Source organism: Chenopodium quinoa, unplaced genomic scaffold, assembly GCF_001683475.1.
Source record: "Chenopodium quinoa cultivar QQ74 unplaced genomic scaffold, ASM168347v1, whole genome shotgun sequence".
NCBI lineage: Eukaryota > Viridiplantae > Streptophyta > Magnoliopsida > Caryophyllales > Amaranthaceae > Chenopodium > Chenopodium quinoa.
The window spans coordinates 1681628-1704909 of record NW_018744092.1 but is presented as its reverse complement, the minus strand read 5'-3'; the positions used below and the strand labels follow the sequence as shown (position 1 = coordinate 1704909).

The window sequence follows — 23282 nt, the reverse complement described above, 5'->3', positions numbered from 1 at the left end:
ACCGGCCCAATTGAAGTAAATTGGACCCAAACACTTATTAGCAAAATCTATCTTGCTCTAAGACAGGCAAAAGAGACTTCTACAAGCCTTCTCGAATCCCATTGGTTGGCTTCAATTCAAACAAACATAAGAGAATTTCATAAGAAGACTATCAACTGTCTGCATATTCAGTAGCATAGCACTATATATTTCTTCTTGCTAATTTTGATTTAAATAAGATGACTATTGTTCTTTCACTTCTTTGTGAAGGTATATCTAGCGGGGTTGCAGGATAACAAGAAAGACTGGGTTGAGATGATATTGCTTAATTTTAGGATAAAATTATAGACAATAGAAAATTATAGAGCTTTCAAAAGATAAAATCTGCTATGATATTATAGACCAACATACTAATGTTTACCTCTGGACTTGAAGGTCACGAAGAACAAGCCATTGAAGAGCGAAGACCATAACCAACAAACCCATGAAAGGAGCAATAAACATATATAACAGTCCATAAAGGCAAATACATCAAAGCTTACCCAGATGACCAACCAAACGCTTTCCCTAAATCCAACGCAACCACCAAGTAATTCAGCGCCTACGAGATTCCGAGTGTCACCTTCATCTCCGACCAATACGCTGAGAAATCGAAGTTTGTTTCGTTGAATGCCTGCCATTATTGCTTTTGTCAAAAAAAAAAAACATAAACATATTATTAATTTTACAAAATATAAAACGCGCTGCTTTAAGGTGAAACTAGATTGCTTCAACTTTGATGATGGTAATGGTGTTGGCGCGGTGTTGGGTGAAGGAACAGGAGGAAATTTGGGGATTTTAATCAGGTTTTCTTGGCTTAATTTTAACACTAATTTTGATGCTAAATTGATTGTTTTTCAAGGCTATCAATTTTATTTTATTATTTTTTTTTTTCCGCAGGTTTAGAGCTTTAGTGCTGATAACGTGTTGTAAAATAAGGAGAAACATAAGAGATTGAGAGGGATTTGATCTGTATATCTTTGTTCCATATGATGATGCTATATATACATACAATATAATTAGGGTTTGTTTGGATAAGAATAAACCCTATATCTAGAATATTTTGGAATGATACAAGGAGTATTATAATGGTCATCCACACAATATTTCATAACAATAACTACGATTTTTATTTAATGTTCTTTTATTTATATGTAATGTTCTTTATTTTATATGTAATATTCTTTTTCAAGAAACATGATGTACTCTATGTTCGTTTGTAATGTATAATAAATGACAAATTCTTATATGCGGCTGGCCACGTGGCCAGATAATTACGATATTTTTATATGCCCATTATTATATAAATTCAAAGAATATATATATATATATGTAATGTTCTTTTATTTATAATTTATGTTCTTTTATTTTAAAAAAGTATTATAACTAAAATTTATTTTATATGCTCATTATTATAAAAATTCAAAAAAAAAATTAAAAAGAAAATTATATATATATATATATATATATAATATGTTCTTTTATTTATGTTGTGTTGGAGGTTTTTTTTTTTAGTAGTTAAGGACTACCTATTTGTCTGTATCATTGGTTTAACCATAATTTTTTGGTTAAAATGACCATCTAATTGGTTGATAGCCATGATTGGAAAACTTATTAGAAGCATAAATGAAAATTTGAACACAACCATTAAAATTATAGCACAACATGGATATAAACTAATGATTCAAGTACGTAGTACCTACAAATCCAAGTGAAAAAAATAATGATAAAAAACACCGATCGCCAAACCACTAACTAGTTAAATTAAAAACGCATAAATTGGCGTACAACATTTTAAATTCGCTATTAAACTTGACTTTGATGAGCTCTCTTTTTGATTTAAGAGATGATGTAACTAATCCCGATTCAGGTGTCCATAACTCTAAACCTATCGAAGCTTGCATCCTTCTACCTGTTATATAAGTACAGACAATATGATTTAACTGAGAAGCAAACAAAAGAGGCAACACTTTACCTTGTCCTGACATTAGCTCTGGTACAGGGTAGGTTAAATACTAGTGGGGATAGGCCTTATGAGGGTAAAAAGAGGCCTCAACTCTATAAAAACAAATTTCATTACAAGCTCCGTTGTAAAATTTAGACCTAATCATTAATCAAGAAGCAGTGGGATCGGTGGAATCCTACAATCAATTTCATCTACACCATTGCGTTTTGTTGCTTTCTATGGATCATTTCTTCCTTCCTTTTGTTCAAAAAAAATCTAATAGATCAAACCTGACACTGCACTCCCGTTACAAATCCAGTTTACTTGGCCCCGCAAATCCAGAGGAAAAAAACTCTACTACGCCAAAATTGTAGCTATAAGATTATGGACAAGTACAGAACAATCTAGCCCTCGACTAACAAATCAAAAATGGCTGGCTTGTTCATCTTCAGACTTTTTCGCACTCTGACCAACTTCGACTGGTATTGGACCATACAAGCAAACACGTAGACTTCCTTGAAGAAGTCGCTGGTGGAAATAGCTCTTATATAAATCCCAGAATTCATCCCTATTAGAAGATGCAGATATCTATCAGAATGCATAAACAAATGAGATCAATGAAAACAAAATGATTTGCTCAAGTACTCAACTCATTATGGTTCTACAATTCTACTCTCTGACAAAAAGGTAGATTTATGGGATCCAAGAATCTACCCATCCATCCTATTCCTAGTTTCCTACATTCGTGTCTATCTAGTGCTGCATGTTTTAAAGTTTACATTATTCTACTCTGAAGGGTCCTTGAACCTGTAATTTCAGAGGGGTGATAAAGGCCAAAATCAATATATACGCTGACTTCCCAACTTGAGAGATGGACAGCAACCAAAGAAAATATGAAAACATTTTTTTTTAGCAAAAAAGGCCAATCTAACCTGACTTGTTGGAGGCTAAGCAATGAAAAGCCTTTAACATCAGTATGCATATCAAGAACGACTACTTCCAGTCGTGATAACCCTAAGGCTTCCATTTCACACAATTTCTTTATCCTGAAAAAAAAAAAAAAAAAAAAAAAAAAAAAAAAAAAAGTGTCATAATAGACAAACTGGAAAAAATGAGCAAGGCAATTACAAACTATAGTTATTAGCCTCTAGTGAACATCACCACTCATAACACATTCTTTATGTTTTATTTATACTCTAATATACAAGACACTAACATTGTACAAAAAACAAAACAGATCTGGACACCCTTATAAACCCTTGAAGCCTGAAATTGCATAAGCACAAAGGAAACAAAACCGAAAACAACAAAAAATATCCCACTTGGGACACAGAAACCTCTAATGACAGTCTCAGAAATGGTCTATGGTTGGTACATCAAAGATTTCAGAGAATATCTACAGCAGTCATAATTTAGAGGTGATCAATAATTTTAAGCAGCTTAGCATTGTTAATAATAGGATAGTGTAAAAAGGTCCATCTTTAACAATCACAAAGCAAGGGCTTTACAAGGATCATACTGTTTAGTTATATAATTTTCTAGTAAAAAAATCCTTGTTCATAAATCATAACAGAAAGGCATACTCCACTAAAGTGAGTTATACAAACTCCTAAAATCAATCTTATGGGCGTTCCCTCTAGTGCAATAATAGGAAATCTAACTCAGTGGCAATTTGGCAATCCTTCGTGAATTTCATGCAGACAAGAAACTTTTTTGTTAGAAAATGAGTGCAGAACTGAAAGAGGCATCCTTTTTCTTATATACTCCGCTAATCAAACAAATACTTGAACAAATTTAGTTTCAAGAATCTCTAAACTCCAAGCTATAAAGTCTAAACACCCAAAAAAACTACAAAAGCATTTAATTAAATGACCATCTATATACCATAAACAAGGCAATTAGGAAATTATTACTTACTGAGTTGGGTTTTTATGTTTATTCAAATTCATTGACAAAATTTACTTCTTCATGCTAACCAGGGTAAATTAAGCTGGATGGATCTTTGACATGTATCTCGTTCACTCCATATCATCTTTCCATGTTCCATATATAAGTTCCATCAATTCCCCTCTACCCCAAGTTCATCACCTAAGCAGATCATAGCAGGATAGCAATGCAACAAAATTTAATGCACACTCTAAATTCAAATGGCATTTTCCACAAATATTGATAGGACTCCATGCATTCTGTAATTGGTCATACACATTATCTTTATCTCACTGCCTGAAAATACGTGTTTCCCTGAACAGCAGACTGCATACAGCTATGCTGCTAGCATAAAAAGAATTAAAAATTCAATTGGGAAAAGAGCTCAATTGAGCAACGCATTTCATAGAAACAAATTAAATCCTGGTGCTGCAAATACTGCCAGAACTACAAAGCCAGCACTACACATTTACAAAAGAAGGCTAGAGACAAACAATAAACCCTCAACATCACTGGGATGATAAAGCATAAAGACCAGCAAGAGTTGTAAACAATAAGTCTGAATGCTCTCAAGCTAATGAATTGCTCATAATCTCATCTAAAAAACCAAAGGAAGAAATGAAGAGCTTGAACTGAACAGTATACAAGCATGAAAAAACACTTGAAGGCCTAACTTGAGTGAGCTAAGTCCTTGCAGATTGTTCTGCATACCAAGCATCATTTCTATGGCTGCTACTTGGACATTGCATGAATATATCACTAGAGTTCCTCAATTACTAAAATAGAAGTACTCCAGTCTAGTCTCTACCAATATAAAATCTAGAAAGGGGAAAAAAAAAAGAAACAGGAACAGTAAACTAGAGTCATGAAAGTAGTGAACATCAAGAGTCGTGACTTAATTAGGCCACGTATACCCTTTTGCTAGAGCAGGAAAGTCTGACACAAAATCCACCAAACAGTCATCTACTGGACCCACAAAAAAAAAGTTTAACTATATCTACGACTAGCAAATCAAAACACAACATATTTTGTACACAAAGAAATAAGAATAGCAAATTTAATAATGTAAATTGTTACCTGCTTGGTGTACCACTGGCGATATTCACACGATTCTTTAATTGAGTTACCTGCAATTATCAGAAACTGTCTTCCTGAGCAACTTTTAATACCTTAGCTCACTAAAAGAGAAAGATGAATACAATTTAAAAGAAACCATCGGGGGATTGTCTGATATTCAAGGCAAGCACAAAATTATGGGCATAAATACTGACTGAGGTAAAACATGCTCAAGACAATAGGACTCAAAATATTCAGTTGACATTAATATGATATTTACGGAGTTTCTGATTACCAAAATGCATCACATAATCTTATGACAAGGAAAAAAAAATGTCAGTATGAATCTATCTGACTAACAATGTGATGCAAATGCAGAAGATCAGAAAACAGATTAAGCGCCTATTGCTGTCATGTTCAACGGATTAGGATTTGGCTTAGTCTTACTTTGTTTCATGTTAATGATCGAGGAAGCATAGATTTTGCATTTTCTTTGCATATCCTATTACTATCTTTCAATAAGCTCTATTTCGTTTACTTAGCTAATAAAAGGGTCCAGCCAGAGAGTTTCTATGCTTTATTAAGTAAGATTGTCAGATTGTGAGCTGATTTCATTAGAATGGCCAAGAATAGGCTTGTTATTTTAAACAATGTTTGTATGTGTAGGGTTTGTTTAGGTGTTAATAACATCTTCTTATCCTTGGGGCTACAAGGTTGGTTTACGTACAAATACATGTCCTAAGCTTTTAAAAAGGCATCACATTGCTATGCATTGCGAAACACGGAATTTGAAGACATATAACCCTAAAACCTTCATTTGGCCTATGCGTGAAACATTGTGCATTATTAGTATCAGAACCATCTTATCTTGAAATTTTAAATGCACTCATTTTGATCATTCATGAGGTTTGCATAATATCTAAGATAATCTATGAAGTAGAACACATCTTCAAGGGAGGAAAAAAAAAGGCTTTATATCTTCAAGGGAAAAAAGCTTTCTATCAAAGAGTCACCTAGATCCGCGTCACACTGATGGTTTTTGGTCATATCATACAAGTAATATATATATTGTCAATTACAATTCTAGTTCCAGGCATGACATTGTTTGTATTCATAAAGGTGAAAAGTTGATGCAATAAAATTCTTAGCATCTAGGAACAGAACACCACATAATGGGCCTGGCAGAATGCAGCGTTAAAAAAAGGCTTCCTTGTTATGTTAATAAGTCAACTTTTAACACCAACGTCACCCCCAATGCCTCTAAAGAAGCCCACACATTGATTGCACTAGGGGGAAAGGATGTATAGTCTTATGGATTAATATCCAATGTGGACTAAAGAGGTTTCCAAATGTGCAGAAACATATACAGAGTTGCCAAGCATCTTTTCAGCCATCTAATTGTGCCATTTTAATTGCGTAGTAAGGTGAGGTACAAAAAGTAACCTGCTCATCAATTTTCAAATGCTTCGAGAATAGCTTCACAGCTTGGCATTCTTTAGTCAATATCCGCAAGCCCCTGCGGATGGAGTGTGCAGAAAAAAGATATTTTTAATGTCAAAACTATGCACAAGACAACCCATTAGCCTTTTTTTTATCTTAATCTAGGTTGAAGCTGCAATTCATATCGATGAAGTCATATAAGGTTGCTGCCAAAAAAAAAAAAAAAAAAGATGTTTCTAAAGTCAAAGTAATACAAAGGTCAAACTCAAACCTCAGCATTTCCAATGATTTTATGGCAGAAGCGCTAATAACCAAGACAGCTGGGTTACCAGGGTCAACTTTTCCCTCAACAAGCTGTGATTCACAAAGCACTTCTTTCCATGATGATCCAAATACACCTTTAATATGCTCCCCCAAGTTGCCAGCATCCTGACTAATTCTCTCCAACGGCTTTGGAAAGTACGTATCTGCTAAACATGAACCCGATATAGCAACTTAATATGAAATATCATTTTCTTTGCAAACCAAGTGCATAATGTGGTAAACAAAATGAGTACACAAATCAGAAGTTCTATTCATGCACACATACCCTATAGTTTCTAATTTTCTAAGCTGATCCTTGAAGAAAATCACCTTGAATATCCTTGAGATTGAACGCTTTTTGTGTATGAACGAAAGGTGTTTTAATAATTGGAAGGATAAAATCAGCAAAAAGAAAAAGTAGCACTACTCAAAGAAGGGAGGGAAATTATTTTTTGTAAAAAAAGTCAAATTACTTTGAATCCTACCAAAGTGCCAGATTTCAGATTTGTTTGTTGGAACTTGGAAGTATCCGACTATAATGCATCAAGATTGTCTATAGCTGCATATTTGTTTTACGGGAATAATACCAAACTATCCATATCCTTTTTACAGTCAAATACTGAAATACATGTACAACATAGATTGGCTGTCAAAGAAACTAAGTAGGAACATACACTAAAAACCTTTTTTGTAAGTGGTAAAAAATGATGATAATGGGAATGAATTAAAATGTAATTTTACAAGGAAAACATTATGTCAACTAACTACCATAGTAATGCAACTTCATCTTCAAACATGTGTTTTTCTTTAATTTCTATACCCACCTAGTAACTCCCCAAGTAGTAAAAGATAGTAACAAAAATTTATAAAGGAAAAGAGATAGTTTGGAGTGAACTAGCATTACTATTAGACCGGGCAAATGGGTCGTTCAAGTCGGGTCAGTTAACATTCGGGTTGGGTCGGGTCCATTCGGGCTTTGTGTATGACTCGGGTCAGGTATTGGGTCGAGTTCGGGTCGGGTCAATTTCGGGTCGGGTATGTTTGGGTCACACCATTTTCAGGTCAAGTATGTTCGAGTCATATTCGGGTTGGGTCAAAATCAGGTCGAGTCATGTTTAGGTTGTTCAATTTGTGGATCAAGCTCAAATAAATAATTTTATATTTTGTTAATGTTAAATAAGAATTAACAATTCGGTTTATGAGCTTGGCTATACTTGAAATTGAACAATTTGAGTTATTTTTGACACCAGACATTTTTAGTTCAATTATAAGGTAATTTTAGTTCGTGACATTTCGGGTACTTGGTCTATTCGGGTCAATTTCGGGTATCGGGGTCAATTCGGGTGTCGGGTCAGGATCGAGTCAACTCTATTTACGGGTCAGGTCGGGTCAATTTCGGGTTTCCGGTCGATGTTTTCCGGTCGGGTCATGGGTTGGGTCATTGGGTCTAGGTCAGGATTGCCGGGTCTAATTACTATGGCCATTAGCATAGGACTTCCCTTATAACAACAGCAACAACAACAACAAAGCCTTAGTCCAAAAATGGTTTAGGACTTCCCTTATACATTTATAAATATATATATATACTCTTGTATCCACCCTTTTAAACGAAGCATGTAAGTTTTTAACAAAAACATAGCACCTACTACCCACAGATGGATCATTCGCCTAGGGTGAAGAAAGTCTTACTGTTTTACAATACTCCATATCAACTAACAGTCAAAAGCTGCAACTTCTTAGCCTAAACATTTTGACAACATTAGACTACTACCCATCACCACTCACAAAAGACGAAACCTATAATATCCACGAAACCTGGTTCTGATAAACAGCATATATGCTAGCCCAGAAATATCCTAATTAATTAAATCACTTAAACTAAATGTGCTAAGTTTTTGCCTACAGAGGCTACAATACATACAACATTAACAAGAAATACAACAGTTTGAACTCGGCTCAAAGATATATAGGCATAAAATACATAAATTTATATAAATTGGCCTTGCAAATCATAGCAACTACGCTAATAAACATTAGTGAAAAATCATAAATATACAAACTTTACTCAATTTTGTTGGCCCAAAAAATCAAATCAAACATAAATAGCATATATTAATTAAACATGGATTAATACACAATTAAAATAATACAGTTTAACAAAATAAAATAGGTAATTAAATGAGGGGGAAGATGACCTTTAATGGATTCCAACTCAAGGGAAGAGAGTTTGATGCCACTTGCAGATTCAAATTGATCAACAAAAAATTTGCGACGCTCAGATGGTGGTAGAATTTGGGAAGTAACAACAGCTTTTTTGATGGGTTTATCAACCTTAATTTCCTTTTCAATTGTGGGTTTATCTTTCAATAGTTTTTTGTTTTTCTTGGGATTTTTGGTTTTGGGTTTTTTGGGAGCAAGAGATTTAGGACGATTATTGCCAAATTTTGAGGGTTTATTCTTGCCAAATTTTGAGGGTTTGTTCTTGCCTCTTACTGCTTTGCCAGTCGCCATTGTTGTTGGTTGCTGTGTTTTAAGTTTTGAAGTTGTGCGGCTTGAAACTGAACACCAGGGTTTTGCGCCAAGCTACCCCTTCGTATTCTAAAGTATAATTTGTACGAAGTATAAGTGAATTAGGAGGTCGGAGTAAAAAGTTTGTGTTCACGTGACTAGGGACGGAAATTTCTAAATCTCCAATAACGCACGTCCTTGTAGACTTTGATAACCAACACTTTTGCAACTCAACCATGTTATGCTTTGACTTTATTTTTATTTAATTAAATATTATTAAAAATTATTTTAAAAAATATATTATGAAACTTTATATTAATACCTATTTTACAATATATTTTATGATTCCTCAAAAAAAAAAAAAAAAAATTATGATAAAATATGTTTTTATTATTTTAGTAAAAAATTATAGTCAAAGTTAATACATAAATAGTGAAAAAACTCCAATGTCTCATGTAGTTTGGGACAGAGGGAGTACTCTTTATATAGAAATACGGTACTTTTTTTTTGGTCCTTTCCTTTAAAGTCCTAGTGGACTCAAGTAATTATAGTCCAATAATTTCTCAACTAGGGACCACCTTACCTAGGGGTGTTCGCGGTGCGGTTTGTATTTTTCTCAAACCGCACCAAACATCACTTCTAACCAAACCGCGCCGCAAAATACGGTTTGCGTTTTAACCACATTTAAAAAAAATATATAATTATTTATTTTAAAACAAAACTTTTATTTTATTTTGAGATTATTAATTAATAATTCAAATATTAAACACTTTTTTAAACTTTAATTAGTTAACAGTAAAAGATTAGCTCATATTTTTTAGTTCTTTTATATATTTTTAATAAAAACATAGTATAAAACCGCAAATCGCATCAAAGTGTGGTTTGCGGTGCGGTTTGGTCTAATTTTTTTGGAAACCGCACCAAATCGCAAACTGCGGTTTGGTCATTTTCAAAAACCGCACCGCAATTTTCAAACCGTACCAAACCGCAAAATTGCAATTTGGTGTGGTCTAAAGTTCTAAACCGCACTCTGAACAGCCCTAACCTTACCTTTTTTTTTTTTTCCTTAACTCTACTATTTGATTGGCTCTTTCTCTAGCTATGATGTTAGTAGGGCGGATTGCATCCCTCTCCTACTAGGGCAAGGATGGGTCTAAGCTAGTGGTGGGCAAGGATGGAGATGAAAATGCTAGATGCCTGGTATAAATGATAGGGGTAGGGGTGTTAATTGAGTCGAGCAGCTCGCGAGCAACTCGAACTCAACTCGGTCAAAACTCGGCTCGATTTGGCTCGACTCGAACTCGGCTCGACTCGAGATATTAACGAGCACGAATTGAGCAAGCTCTAACTCGACTCGATAAGCTCGTGAGTAATTCAAAAATAAATTTATTAGTATATAATTTACAAACAAAGTTACTATGTTTAAAATAATTTGACACTTAATAAGATTAAATTTATATTATCGTAAAATAAACAATAAATCATTAATAATTAATAGACAAATAAAAAAGAAAACTATATAAAGTGAAAAAAAATAAAATAAAGACCTAATTTTAGAAGAATTAAAACCTTAACGAGCAGATCATGAGCTACTCAACTCGATTTGAAACTTTAACGAACACGAGTCGAGCAGGTTTTATTGACTCCAAACTTTAGCGAGCATGAGTTAAGCGCAAGTAAAAAGTTTTTGAGTCGAGTCGAGCACCCCTCAGCTAGTGATCGACTCGCTCGATTAGCACCCCTAGATAGGGGCATCCCCACCTAGGAATGACAATGAGTCTAGAACCCAACCAATACCCGGTTAGACATGACCCGTTTTTTAGGGTCAATGAGTCCTAAAACTTTGGATCCGATGGATCTCTAGGGATAAGTGTATTGGGTTGGGTCTGGGTCCGGGTCTAAACTCCGACCCATATATCCGAAGATAATTTTTAAAAAAATTAATAATAAATAAGTCATAAGTTATTTAATATAAAGAATCAAATAAAAGAAAATCCTAAAGAACCAAACCCCAAACTACAGTCGCCACTCCTCCAAGTGCTCCAAGTCAAACGGCTCCTAGCTCAACTATCTCATATGTTTAGTAGTATATTTTTCAATTCTAATGTAACTTTTTATATGAAGTTTATTTTGATATGCACTATGTAGCAACATTATTTAATGTATCGATATTTATAGTCACACTAGTAATAGGATAGTTATAATATATAAAAAATATAAATGATTAAATAAATTAAGACCCGTTGACCCGAGGCGAAGAAAAATTCTACCATCTTGCCCATATGGATCCACCTCCAAAAATCCAGGTCTGGATTTGGACCTAGATCCAACTTATTGTCATCCCTATCCCTACCCCTTACCCACTCTGCCATGCTTTATACCCTTTTAAAAACAAAGAAGCTGAATAAAAAAAATAAAAATAAAAAATAAAAAATGGCAAAAGTAAGAAAATCGCCCAATAAAATTAAGTAAATAAAAAAATATATAACTTTTATTACTACTCTGTTTCTTTTGTTTATTTAAGTTTAATTAGTACATAAAATATTAGCTATTACACTTTTCTAGCGGAAAAATTGTTGCATATATGTACATTAATAAGCGGGTTGAAGCGGAAATATGGTGGGTCTAGGCAGGGATTTTGAGGGTGGTGCGGCAAAGAAGATGGGATTTTAATGGGTATGGTCATATGGATACCTAAGTGGGTGGTGGGGTGAGGATAATTTTATATTTATATCTAGTAGTTGTTGGTGCGCGCGTATTGCCCCCCCCCCAACGCTAGGATATGTATATTGGTGTATGTTTTTGTGTTGTTATTTTTGAATGTATGTATATGCACATAAATTGGATAATTATAAATTATACTGTATATCTTAAAATAAAAGTATATAATGTAGATTGGTGGTGTACTTTGAGTGCTTGTATATTAGTTTTTTCTCCTTGAAGTTGTTCGAGTATAGCTGGGATGAGCTAGTTATTTAGTGAAGTATATCTTATATGAATTTAGGTGCTACTTCTTAATTGGTCTTTTACTATCAATTTTATTTACTTAATCTAGTTACAATTGTTAGTTGGAGGGGTCCTTTGAATCATCAATCACATGTGCTCCCCTTAATTATCAAAACATAAAAAAGTTATAAAGAAACTTTTGATATGTTAAATTAAGTGATCTTTCTTTAGAAATTAGCTTAATAAAACGTAATTAGCTTAAGTGGTTTAACATTTTAGTGAGCCTTTTCCTAAAGCTAATTGCTCTGTTTTTCTTAAGTAATCTCTCTCTCTAATAATAATAATAATAATTAATTTAACTGTATTTCCAAACAAAACTATAACTAATTTTACTGCATTCCCAAATAAAACAATTAATAAAGAATACAAAAATTACCAAAAGATTACATATATGTAAACTTGTAACAGAACACTTCCTTTTTATTATGTAATTTTACATGATCACTTTAGTACTACCACTTCTAACAAAACTATACTTAAAAAGATACTCTGTATCACTATACATGGACAATTATCCCTAACCCGAGTAGCAATGAAGTGAAGCTCATCAAAGAGCAGAACACAAGGAGCTGATTGGCGAGCCTTTCAATATTTCCCTAACTTTGTCTCAATTCCCCTAACCACATGGTCAGGAATCGTCTGAGCATGATTTCTTCCTTTTTGAGCTTAACCTAAAATGCAACCTCAAAAACCGAAAAAAAAGCTATAATGTCAATGAGGGAGCCCCAGTTTCTCGTATTGAGTTCCCACATGGCATTTTTGTATATAAACCAACAACTTTATTCAATTGTGGAGCCCACAATAATTAAAAAGTTGTTGATTTATTCCTATGAGAAACAAATTTCGTTTCTCACTATGAGAAACAGAGAATTTCCCAATGTCAATAGTATCAAGGTAATTTTTATATTTTGTAGTAAAAATTTCTCATCTATTTTTCCTTTCTATTACAGATTAAATCATCCAAAGCAAGTAAAAACAAAAATGCACACATATCACATTTTAATCCCTGAATCCTAACTCTTAAGTCAGTACTCACCTAAAGTTCATTGCACTGTTGTATTTGTTTCTCCAGTTACTCCTGGGATTCCTTGATCTCTTTCAAGAGCTTATCCTGAAGTGACTGCTTACGTCCTCTAGCAGCAGTAAGCTCGCTCCTGCTTGGCATACTGATTTCAATCTCGATATATCCTCCCTTCCTCTTCTAAAATGATATGAACAGGCAGAAGCAAAAAAAAGATCCCTTAATCAATTCTCCTTCTACTGATAACATGAATTCCGTGAAAAGGAAGATAGGTTTAAGAAATCAATTATATATTAAATTAATTTCCCCTAGCCGCAGGATTCTAGAATTAAAAAGGAAAAAGCCAAGTAAACATATGCTATACTACTTATTTCAACATGGCAGATAGAAAGCACTGTAAAAAGGAAGAAAGGTGTAACACCCCAATAATTCTCCCTTTTCCAAACCACTTACTTAAAATATAATAGAGGAGAACTATTGATATGTTACCGTCACGTGTAAAAACGTTAAGGTTTTATCAAAGTATTGCAGAGAAAAAACCAAACTTAAGTCTTCAAAATAACAAAGTTTAGAAAACCAATAAGTCAAACTTACAAACTGAAACCATAAAGACCCTTATTTAAAACCAAACCAATATTTAAAACCCAAATCATAAATGAATAACAAAACATAAATAAATTCAACACAAAGATCGAATACTCTCAATCACACAAATCCCTTGACAATGCGTTGCCAATCCCCCGAACTTCACATCATCAAGCTAACTTGTGCAATACTGCTCCCTAATAATACAAGTGTAATAACTGGATCATCACATGGTCATTAAAAGGAGAAGGCCATGACCAAAAGAAAACACATAAAAGCACGCAATCAGCAAAGCTGAGTTCATACAGGCTACAACACATCAACTTAGCATGCTCAACTAATTAAAATAAATAACATTCAATATAAATTCATTAACCAAGACTCCACACCAAAATAGTTCAATCAACTTAACATACTCACTAACCAATTGCAATCCACTTGACTCTTTATATTTAATTTAACTAGTTGAGCCATCGTGCGCGATAGCCCAATAAAGCTAATGTAAAGTGTCGGTAATATGTAGGGTAAGTGAATGAGTAATACTAATTGTTGTATTTATCGTTACATAGTAGAAATTATTGCTATTATTTTTTTTTATTATAATTTGATGTTTGATGGAAAAAGTAAGAATAAGTGTTTTGTAATTAAGTATAGAGATATTATTATTCGTATTGTCTAAAAATATATTAACATTGTACTCAATTACCTCACCTTTAAATATTTTCTCACTCCCTAAATGTCATTCACAATTATCTCCGTTCAAAATAGTTTGTCCACCTCTAAAAATCATATATAAATTACCTCACTTCTAAATAAATTGCTCACCTGTACAGAATGTGCTCACCTCTAAATACTTTGTTCACCCCCAAAGAATTTGCTCATCCCTAAAAATCATATTCGAATTACATTATCCTAAATAGTTTGCTCACCTTTATTTAGTTTTCTCATGCTTAAATAATTTGCTCACCCTTTAAAAATTATCCACTTTGAAAATTAGTATTATATTCAAAATTAAGTGATAATTTGAAGAAAAAAAAATTTTGATTGATCAAAATTTTATTTATTTATTTGTACCATATGCCTTAAACTTGTATACATATTCCCTCAAAAAAAAAATTGTATACATCAACGAATGTCGCATCTTGTACCGCATATTCTTTGTGGAAATAAAAGCTACCTTTGACTAAAAATAAAATAAAAAGCACTATCCTTTTTTACACAACAAAATCATCTTGCTTAAATGGTTCTGATTTCGCATCCTGAGATCGAGCAACATTCGTATAGCTGTATTCTTCACTGGCTTCAAGTCCTCCTTAATATTGTTTTAGACTAACATGATCATCAACCTGCATCATCAAATAAAATAAGCAAATAAACACCACCACTCGCCTGCCAAACGTATTGAAAATTTTGAATTCAATGAAAATAAACTCATTACCATATATATATATACCCCAGAAACACATTGCATAATTTTAAAGTCTATGTACCCAAGAAACACATTGCATGAAAGCAAGCAAAACTCCTAAATTTATGCTTCCCCAATTTTTATTGAATCAGCTAAGATTAATCTCCCAAACTCCTAAATGCATACTAATTAAAAAGTATCTGCTTTAAATGTCCAACTCCTGTTCTATTTAAAATAAAGTCATCAAATTGTAAAAATCGCAACAATATAAGTATCCCTTAACATATGGGCGGTTTCATCACTTTGATGTAAAAATCGCTACTCATTCTCAATCTCTTATTTAACCATTTTTGTTTTTATTTGTTGATTTATTTATTTATTCATGTATTCACCTCATTCTCTCTCTTATGCAGGTTTCAAAAAAAAAAAGAAAAAAATGTTCTGCCAAAGAGGCACGTCCGTGCCTCAAACCCAGAACCCCAACTGCAGACTCTGCCTAAGAGGCACGTCCGTGCCTCATAGGGGCACGTTCGTGCCTCAGGCCCGGCTGCAATTCTGCTACAGAGGCACGTCTGTGCCCCCTCTTTTTTTATACCAGGCACGCTCGTGCCCCCTCACTCCACATCTTCAATCTCTCATCTCCCTCCCCACGCACACCTTCTTCTCTAAACTTCAAATCCTTCAATTTCCCCCATTACCCATTCTCAATTTCATCAAGATCCTCATCCTCTCATCCTTTCTACTCCACCTACACACACCATTGTCATCAAAAGCACAATTAAACCCCATTATTGTCAAAAATTACTCAAACCCTAGGTTTTGAAATCAATTTGGGGGTTTTCACTTGTGGTGAATTTGAAGCAATTGGGTGACCAAGATACCTTCCTATGGTGTTTCAAGTTGCAATAATAGTGGATCACTTGTGAGTATTCAACACCCACCACACCTTGGGTATTTCCATACACTTTCTCTCTCTAAGTTCTTTCATGCTTAACTTGTAAAAATCCTTCATATAAAGTTGCTAGAGTAAGTTGTTTGTGATTGAATCTTGCCTATGTTGCTATTGGAATGAACATGCTTGAACATTGGTGACTAGTGAAGTTTGTGAGTCATTGTTAATTTTTGTTGAACGTTGTGGAAAATTGTGAAGTCCCTACTTTTGTGGTAGTATAGTTGGTTGATTCTTGTGCTTGAATTACAAATTTTGTTGTGGTGTTGTGAATCATGGCTTCCTCTTCTAACCCTAGACGAAATCGCCCAAGGAACACATCCACATCGGGTCTAAGAAACCAACCCCCACCACAACCAACCGCCCAACTCCCTCCCATAGAAACCTACGGAATAAACTTCGGAAACAATGAAGAACACATGAAAAACTTTTTACGAATCCGAACACGATCCATTGTCCCCACCAGGTTTTATGACCAAGAAGCTATTGCAACTTTGGGGATGGGTGATGAAGTCCCTAGGATTTTTAGGCGTTTGGGGTGGAGTGGATTCCTAACAAAACATGCCCTCACATATTCCAATATCACTTACGAGTTCCTGTCGACCTTAGTTGTCCGACGTAGATCAGATGGACACACACCTAGGGATATCTCAATTAATTGTTTTGGAGAGCGCCACACCCTTACGGTGAGGGAAGTCAATGTATTGCTAGGTTTCCCCACATACGGATAGTTAGGCAGACCCAACTACGATAGGTTGGATGGATATAGTGATCTCGATATGTGGAAGAACCTAACCGGGCTAGATAATTATGATCCCAGTCACTCGAAATCCACCTGTATCATTCATCCAGCCATGCGCCTAATCTGCAGACTCTTCTCATGGACCTTATTTGCTAGATCGAACACAGGGGGAGTCTGTTCGGCTAAGGAACTCTATTTCTTGTGGCATTTGCTAGACCACCCCAACCCTTCTGACTATGAGGAGGCCATTTACCAGGGGGCATGGTTTATCGACCATCTATATCATGTAGCTATGGGGAGCGGGGATATTGCTATTGGAGGTATGATTACTTTGCTTGTTAGTGGTTATATTACTGACTTTGCAGATTTGGAAGAGTACAAGGTAGCCGGCCCCATCCTGCTGAACTTTCAGGGGTTGCAGCAAATGAATTGGGTGAGGAGACGACGTCGTGGTCAAGGCTACGAATGGCTTGTAGGTCGACCCACATTACCCCGGCCCGTAGCTTATGAATTTCTCCCACGGGAAGAGATTCCACCGGTCGCTGGAAAGGATACCTGGATCATCCCCCCTAATTTCATATGGCCCCTTCAACATCTAGAGGCTGTCCCATTACACGTGGGGGAGGGCCAGGGACACATGGACGAGGATATCCCCGGGCCAGGGCCGCAAGCACCACTTACCTTGGAGGAGCAGGTTGCCTCCATGAGGACTGATTTGGGCCACGTTATGCATGGAATGGGCGAGCTGAGGAGAGATGTTAGTGACACTCAAAGGGCGGTCACAAACTTGTCGTTGTCCCATGACAGCATGGCGACAACATTTGGTGATTTGAGAGACCAGATCGTCGCCTTTCAGTCCGAGTTCTATTATATTGGGAGCATGATGCGTCAGCATTTTCAGGGCGGTCCTAGCTCCGGCCCGAGGTATGATTCTCCCCCTCCCGATCAGTAGACCTGTTTCCCTCTCCCCTTGTCCACTTTCCAATGATTTATGCATACATTGAGGACAATGTTTGGTTTAGCTTGGGGGAGGGTTCATTTTTCACCATGTATATATTAGTTTTTTTAATGTTTGGTCAATTTTTCTTTCTTATTAGTGTCTTTGATATGCCATTACATGCTTATGCTTCTATGATAATGATCATACATGTGTGCTTTGTGAAAAGCTTTTCGAAAACCCATTTACCAATTTGCTTGGAATTGAGTAGGTTTGTGGCTAGGAAGGTCTCCCCGCTCTGCTTATGTGAATAGTTGGTGTACCTGGTGAGATCTTTGAGTCATATTTGACTGATTTCATTCTAACTCAGTCGTACTTCTTCATGTGTAATTAGTTGTCCTTCATGTAATTGAATTCTTGGTCTTGCTCTTTGACTGTTTGAGACTTGAATGATGCATGTTGCGGAAAAGTGATTGAAATTTCCTTTGTAGAAATTAGAGCCTCAACATTGTAGGTCCACAAAATAATTTTTTTATTTTTGCATTCACCCGTAGGTTGAGCCACTTTGAGCCGTATTTTCCCTTTTCTTGATACCTTACATTTAAAGCTATAAAGCCGTTTTTTTTAGGTTTCTTTTGAAGGAGCATTACACTCGCTTAAGCCCTATAAGTGACTTTTGAAAGAAAAAAAAAAAAGAAAAGAAAAAAGAGAAGGAAAAAAAAAAGAAAAAAAAAGAAGTTGAGTATTATTGAGAAAAAAAACAGAAAAAGGAAAAAAAAAAACAGAAAAGAAGGAAAAGAAAGAAAAGGAAGAAGAAAAAGTTTTAAAATTCCGTATATCCATACCTCAAAACAAAGAGGAGTTCTAAAATTCTTCCCAATTCGTCAAAATGTTACAAATTCCTTCGTTTTACAAGTTATAAAAAATGATTAGGAAAAGGGCTATGCTTATATTGTATGAAGTTGGAGGAAATAAGGTTGGTTTGAACCCGATATTTGGATGTGTAGTGGGATTAGGATTAGTTATACTTTTGAGCACCACATTCCCAAATAACGTCGTCCAACCCTTTATTAACCAAGCTTACCCTTTTTGGATTTCATGATTTTCGCAATTGCATCAACCTTTAAAAGTGGAGAAAGTCACATTGCAAGTCTAAAGAGGACAATTCATGTGAAGTTTACATGCATTCTATGCCTAGGTTGAGTGATCTGATATTTCACCCCGTAAACACATGAGCGTTTATTGTTTTTGTTTTCACAACTAAAGTGAGAGCTATTCATGTTTGTGTGAGTTAGTATGGGGAGATGTGTGGTAAGACGTTTGTCGATTCCAAGTATGAGAGGTCTATGGTGGTTTTATGCACATTGATTCTAATTTTTGCTTTCCTCTTGATTTTAAATGATGGCACATTATGATGATTTGAGAAGTTGTCTTATTCCTCCTTTGTGATTCATGGTCAAATGCTTGAGGACAAGCATTAGTTTAGCTTGGGGGAGTTTGATAAGCCGTGTTTTTTGCATAATTGTTAGCCTCTTTTTAGTTGTTATTATTAGTTTAGTCTAGTATTTTAGTTCATTTTGGCTTATTTTGGCTTAGTTTCGATGACTCGATGCTTTTATGGGTAGTTTCGTTGTTTTTGATGTATTTCAAGATTAATGGAGCTAATTTGGAGATTTTATGAAGTCATGAGACTAAACCGGGGCCCACGGACCTTCACGAAGCTCGTTGGTTGAAGAACGAGTCATTTGAGCCCTTTTGGAGTGAGGCACGCCCATGCCCAGCCGAGGTACGTCCGTGCCTGAATCTCAGAAGTTGAAGAAGTTGTGTTCGATATGAGGCACGTCCGTGTCTCATAGAGGCACGTCCGTGCCTGCTGCTACATTCCACTTTCATATGAGGCACGTCCGTGCCCAATATAGGCACATCCGTGCCTGGATTCCAGAAGACATGAAGAATTGCACTCGATATGAGGCACGTCCGTGCCCAATATAGGCACGTCCGTGCCTCTTAGGAAGATTACGCGCTGCACTTTCTTATGTTTTCTTATCTTTTTGTTGGGAGTATAAATACCCTAGACTTTTTTATATTTCACTATCTAGTATTTTCATTATTAGACCTAGTTTTCTCTATTATTTTTTACATTGCTTTTGTAATTCAAGATTCAAGTTCTACTTTGGCTATCTCCAATTAATTCAAGATTTGGTATTTTCTTTTCATCACTTATTTCTTAATTATGCTTTCCTTGATTATTTTTGTTATTGTTTATTTTAATATGTGTGAGTAGTTTTTATATTCCAAGATCTAGGGTAGCCCAATTATGATTGATGCATGTTTTAATTCTTTAAATTCTCTAATAACTATTGCAATTGTTTATGCTAAATTGATTGTGATTATGCCAATACTAGATTAGAGATAATTAGTATTGTTATTATTCCATTGTTTTAATCACAACGAGAGTTGGATTTTAACGGAATTGGGTAGATTAATTTAGGGTTTGAAATTCATCACGAGAGTAGTTGAATTGATAATTGGGAAGTGAAGTAAAGTGTTTAATGTCTCTAATTTGCATGATTCCATGAGAATAGGCTTGATTGTATGTTAGGGAAGCCATTGATACTCGAGAGAGGTCCTTGGTATTGATTAGGGTTTACTTTTCCCCATGTTAATTGGAATTGTATGTTAGGGGTAGATATATAATTGCATCGATCGTAATTGTGGTGATACTTGATCTTGGATGTTTTAGCTTATTGATTCGTTATATTCTTTTGATTTATTCTAGTTTTCCATACATTAGTTCCTAGTTTATTCCACCATTGATTTGATTCTTGCTTAGTAATTATTTGAGTCTAGATAATTTAGGTGAACCTTAGTCTCTTGGGATTCGATCCTTACTTGCCCGTCTACATAGTAGTGGTCTAGTTAGGTTATTTTTGTTAGGTACGCGACACGTCTATCAACTTCATGTCTTCCTTTGTCTCAAATAATTTATGAACATTATCTAATTTTGTCAATACTCAATAATTTATGAACACTATTATCACTAACATTTTGTCAATGCTCAATAATACAAGATATTAAATAGATGATATATTGCTACCTTTCTATACAAATATGCAAAAGTGTTGCAACAAATTTATCCCAAAATGTGTCACTAAAGATAGTTCTTGTTCATTTGTTTTATTATGAGATGAGAGATGACTATAAGCACCAATTCTTCACTTGTCTGCCAACATTTATATTAAGGCAAAACAACTTGCAGCTCACTTAACCCTTTACTTTCATCACACTCATCTTTATCCCTTCTTCACTTGTACTTATACTTCGTACAATAAACTATTAAAAATGTTCTCAATCCCCTACAGAGTTGCTGAAAAAAGTGGTTTCCCAATCCTCATAGGCCATAGTGAGCAAACAAAAAGTGGAAAGATTATAACTCTTAGATTGAATATATCCTTTATGAGATGAGAAAATCTCAACCAAATACCAATAGAAAGAAATATGCAAGGTATTCAGAGGAAACCAATGCTATAGGGTCATCTTCATTAGAGCCTACGGATTCCACTTCAGCAATGCCAGTGATAAGAGATTCTCTCGTAGAAACTTCACTCCCCTCCTCTATACTTGAACCTTCATCACAATTGTCAGCTAGACATGGAGAAATAGGATGTCTTTCTTATCGATCGCAGTAGTGCTGGGCTTTCCACACCCATCAATATGGTTGACCGCTTCATAATTAGGAGAGATCTTGACCTTTTCCTTACGGGTCTTTTTGTCGCGTCTCCTCCTAACTGGAATCACCTTCCTAGTAGGCATGGACAAGGTTTTTAGACTTTTAGGGCCCTTTGCCTTGTAAATTTCAGAATGCCTATCCTGTGTAGTCCTGTCCTTCATCCGTACAGTCATCCATGAGTTAGCAGAACTGTTGAAGAGACTCAAAGTCTTCCCTTGCGAGAGTTTCGAGAAAGACAAATCAGAGATTGTAGGTTCATTCAAAGCGTACCTACGATAAGCACGTTGTGAATATGCTTGGCACTCATACGAAGTGGGAATCGACATATACGATTAGGGACAATGATTAGGGACAAATAAAAGCAGGGAGCCGCCAACAAGTTTTTAAGGAACTTGTTAACAGTCCACGGATCATTATAAGGCAACCACGATAAAGGGACAACGATAGGGAACAACGATTGACCCGTGAAGGTTACACCCACTCATAATCCATGAGATTACTAACTCCATATGGTTCGGAACCACGAAAGGAGGATCGGGGATGATGGTACGAAGTGAGTCATGGAGTCACATTCGCCCGTATTGGCCTCTACTCGATTCTTATTGTGAAAAGTATTTCCTGCGATCTCAAAGGCATACAAACAAAGATTCAATTTGCTCCAAACTATATTTGGCTAAATTGGTTGAATGTTAATGCAACATATAATTCAAAAATATTAGTGATCACTTGATTAAACAACAAGATTAAAAAGGAAGCTAAACCGGTCGTCCAAATTATCTTCTTAGGCGTTATATTCAATTACATATTCCCTTTAAACACGCAATATGGTGATCATTACAATAATAAAATCATCATTAACATTGGGAGCATTTAGCCATAATAACATTAGTCAAAATCAAAGGATAATAACCCTAATCATGATACTAGAAATATAAAATAAAATAAGTAATTAAATTAATTAATTACTCACGTTCCGCGCACTTCTTTAAATTGCTACATCATGAATAAATTGTTAGTAACTTCAAAAAATAATAAATCAAAATTGAAATTAAATTAAATAAAAGTGTAGTTGATTTGGTCCAAACCCTCAATCGGTTCTATCTTTCACGCCTTAGTTTAAGTATGGAACTTTTAGGTGTTGTATGGACTCCGAAAAGTACTTAAGGGATGTATTGCTGAAGAATAGGGAAGGCTAGTGTTTAGGCTAGAGCATAAGAGAGAGAAGAGAGAATAATTTGGTGCCCCGAAACTGAGAAATCAGCCTCGTATTTATAAAGGAAAATGAACAGGGTGATGCATGAAACCTTAAAAATAAAATTCGCCGTGGAGAGAATCCTAGAAATTGCCGCGTCACGGCAGGATTTGCCGCGAAACGGCGCACTTTGTCGTGACACGGCAGGATTTGCCGTTGCGCAGCATTTCTGTCGTGACACGGCAAATCTGTTTTCCAGATTTCCGTCCAAATTCATTTTACCCCTATTTCTTAATCATTAAGTACGTGATATTTAGGCGCTGTTTCAGCTATTCCGGAATTATTTCAGGCTTAGGATTTTTTTATTTATTAATCGGGCTTAATAAATAACACGAAATGAATTAAAAAGGGTTTGGGCTGAAATGTGGATTGGACTGAGTTTGAATAAACATTTGGACTGATGTGTTGACTGATTTGCAGGCTATGTTTGACTGAATGTGGGCTTCAAGCATTCCC

General features: G+C 35.2%; 1 protein-coding gene across 2 annotated transcripts; it reads right to left on the bottom strand.

The window, feature by feature from the left end:
• Positions 1-2193: 2193 nt before the first annotated feature.
• Positions 2194-9360, bottom strand: LOC110691793 (protein CMSS1-like). 2 transcript variants are annotated; one of them, XM_021868744.1, is made up of 6 exons: positions 8884-9354; positions 6657-6852; positions 6389-6461; positions 4967-5016; positions 2896-3009; positions 2194-2531 (listed from the first exon to the last, which is right to left on the bottom strand). In XM_021868744.1, the coding sequence occupies exons 1-6, from the start codon at positions 9197-9199 to the stop codon at positions 2387-2389; spliced, it is 894 nt and encodes a 297-aa protein (XP_021724436.1). In that variant the 5' UTR covers positions 9200-9354; the 3' UTR covers positions 2194-2386. The 2 variants fall into 2 exon arrangements, with proteins under 2 accessions (XP_021724436.1, XP_021724437.1); XM_021868745.1 differs by lacking the exon at positions 2896-3009 and having other exon boundaries at positions 8884-9360.
• Between the last annotated feature and the right edge of the window lie 13922 nt (positions 9361-23282).

Excerpts from the sequence above, each read along its gene's own strand:
- LOC110691793 (XM_021868744.1), bottom strand. The coding sequence starts at position 9,199 with ATGGCGACTGGCAAAGCAGTAAGAGGCAAGAACAAACCCTCAAAATTT. Across the intron at positions 6,462-6,656 it reads AAATCATTGGAAATGCTGAG|GGGCTTGCGGATATTGACTA; the intron begins GTTTGAGTTTGA and ends CTCCATCCGCAG. Across the intron at positions 3,010-4,966 it reads GCCAGTGGTACACCAAGCAG|GATAAAGAAATTGTGTGAAA; the intron begins GTAACAATTTAC and ends TTTTTTTTTCAG.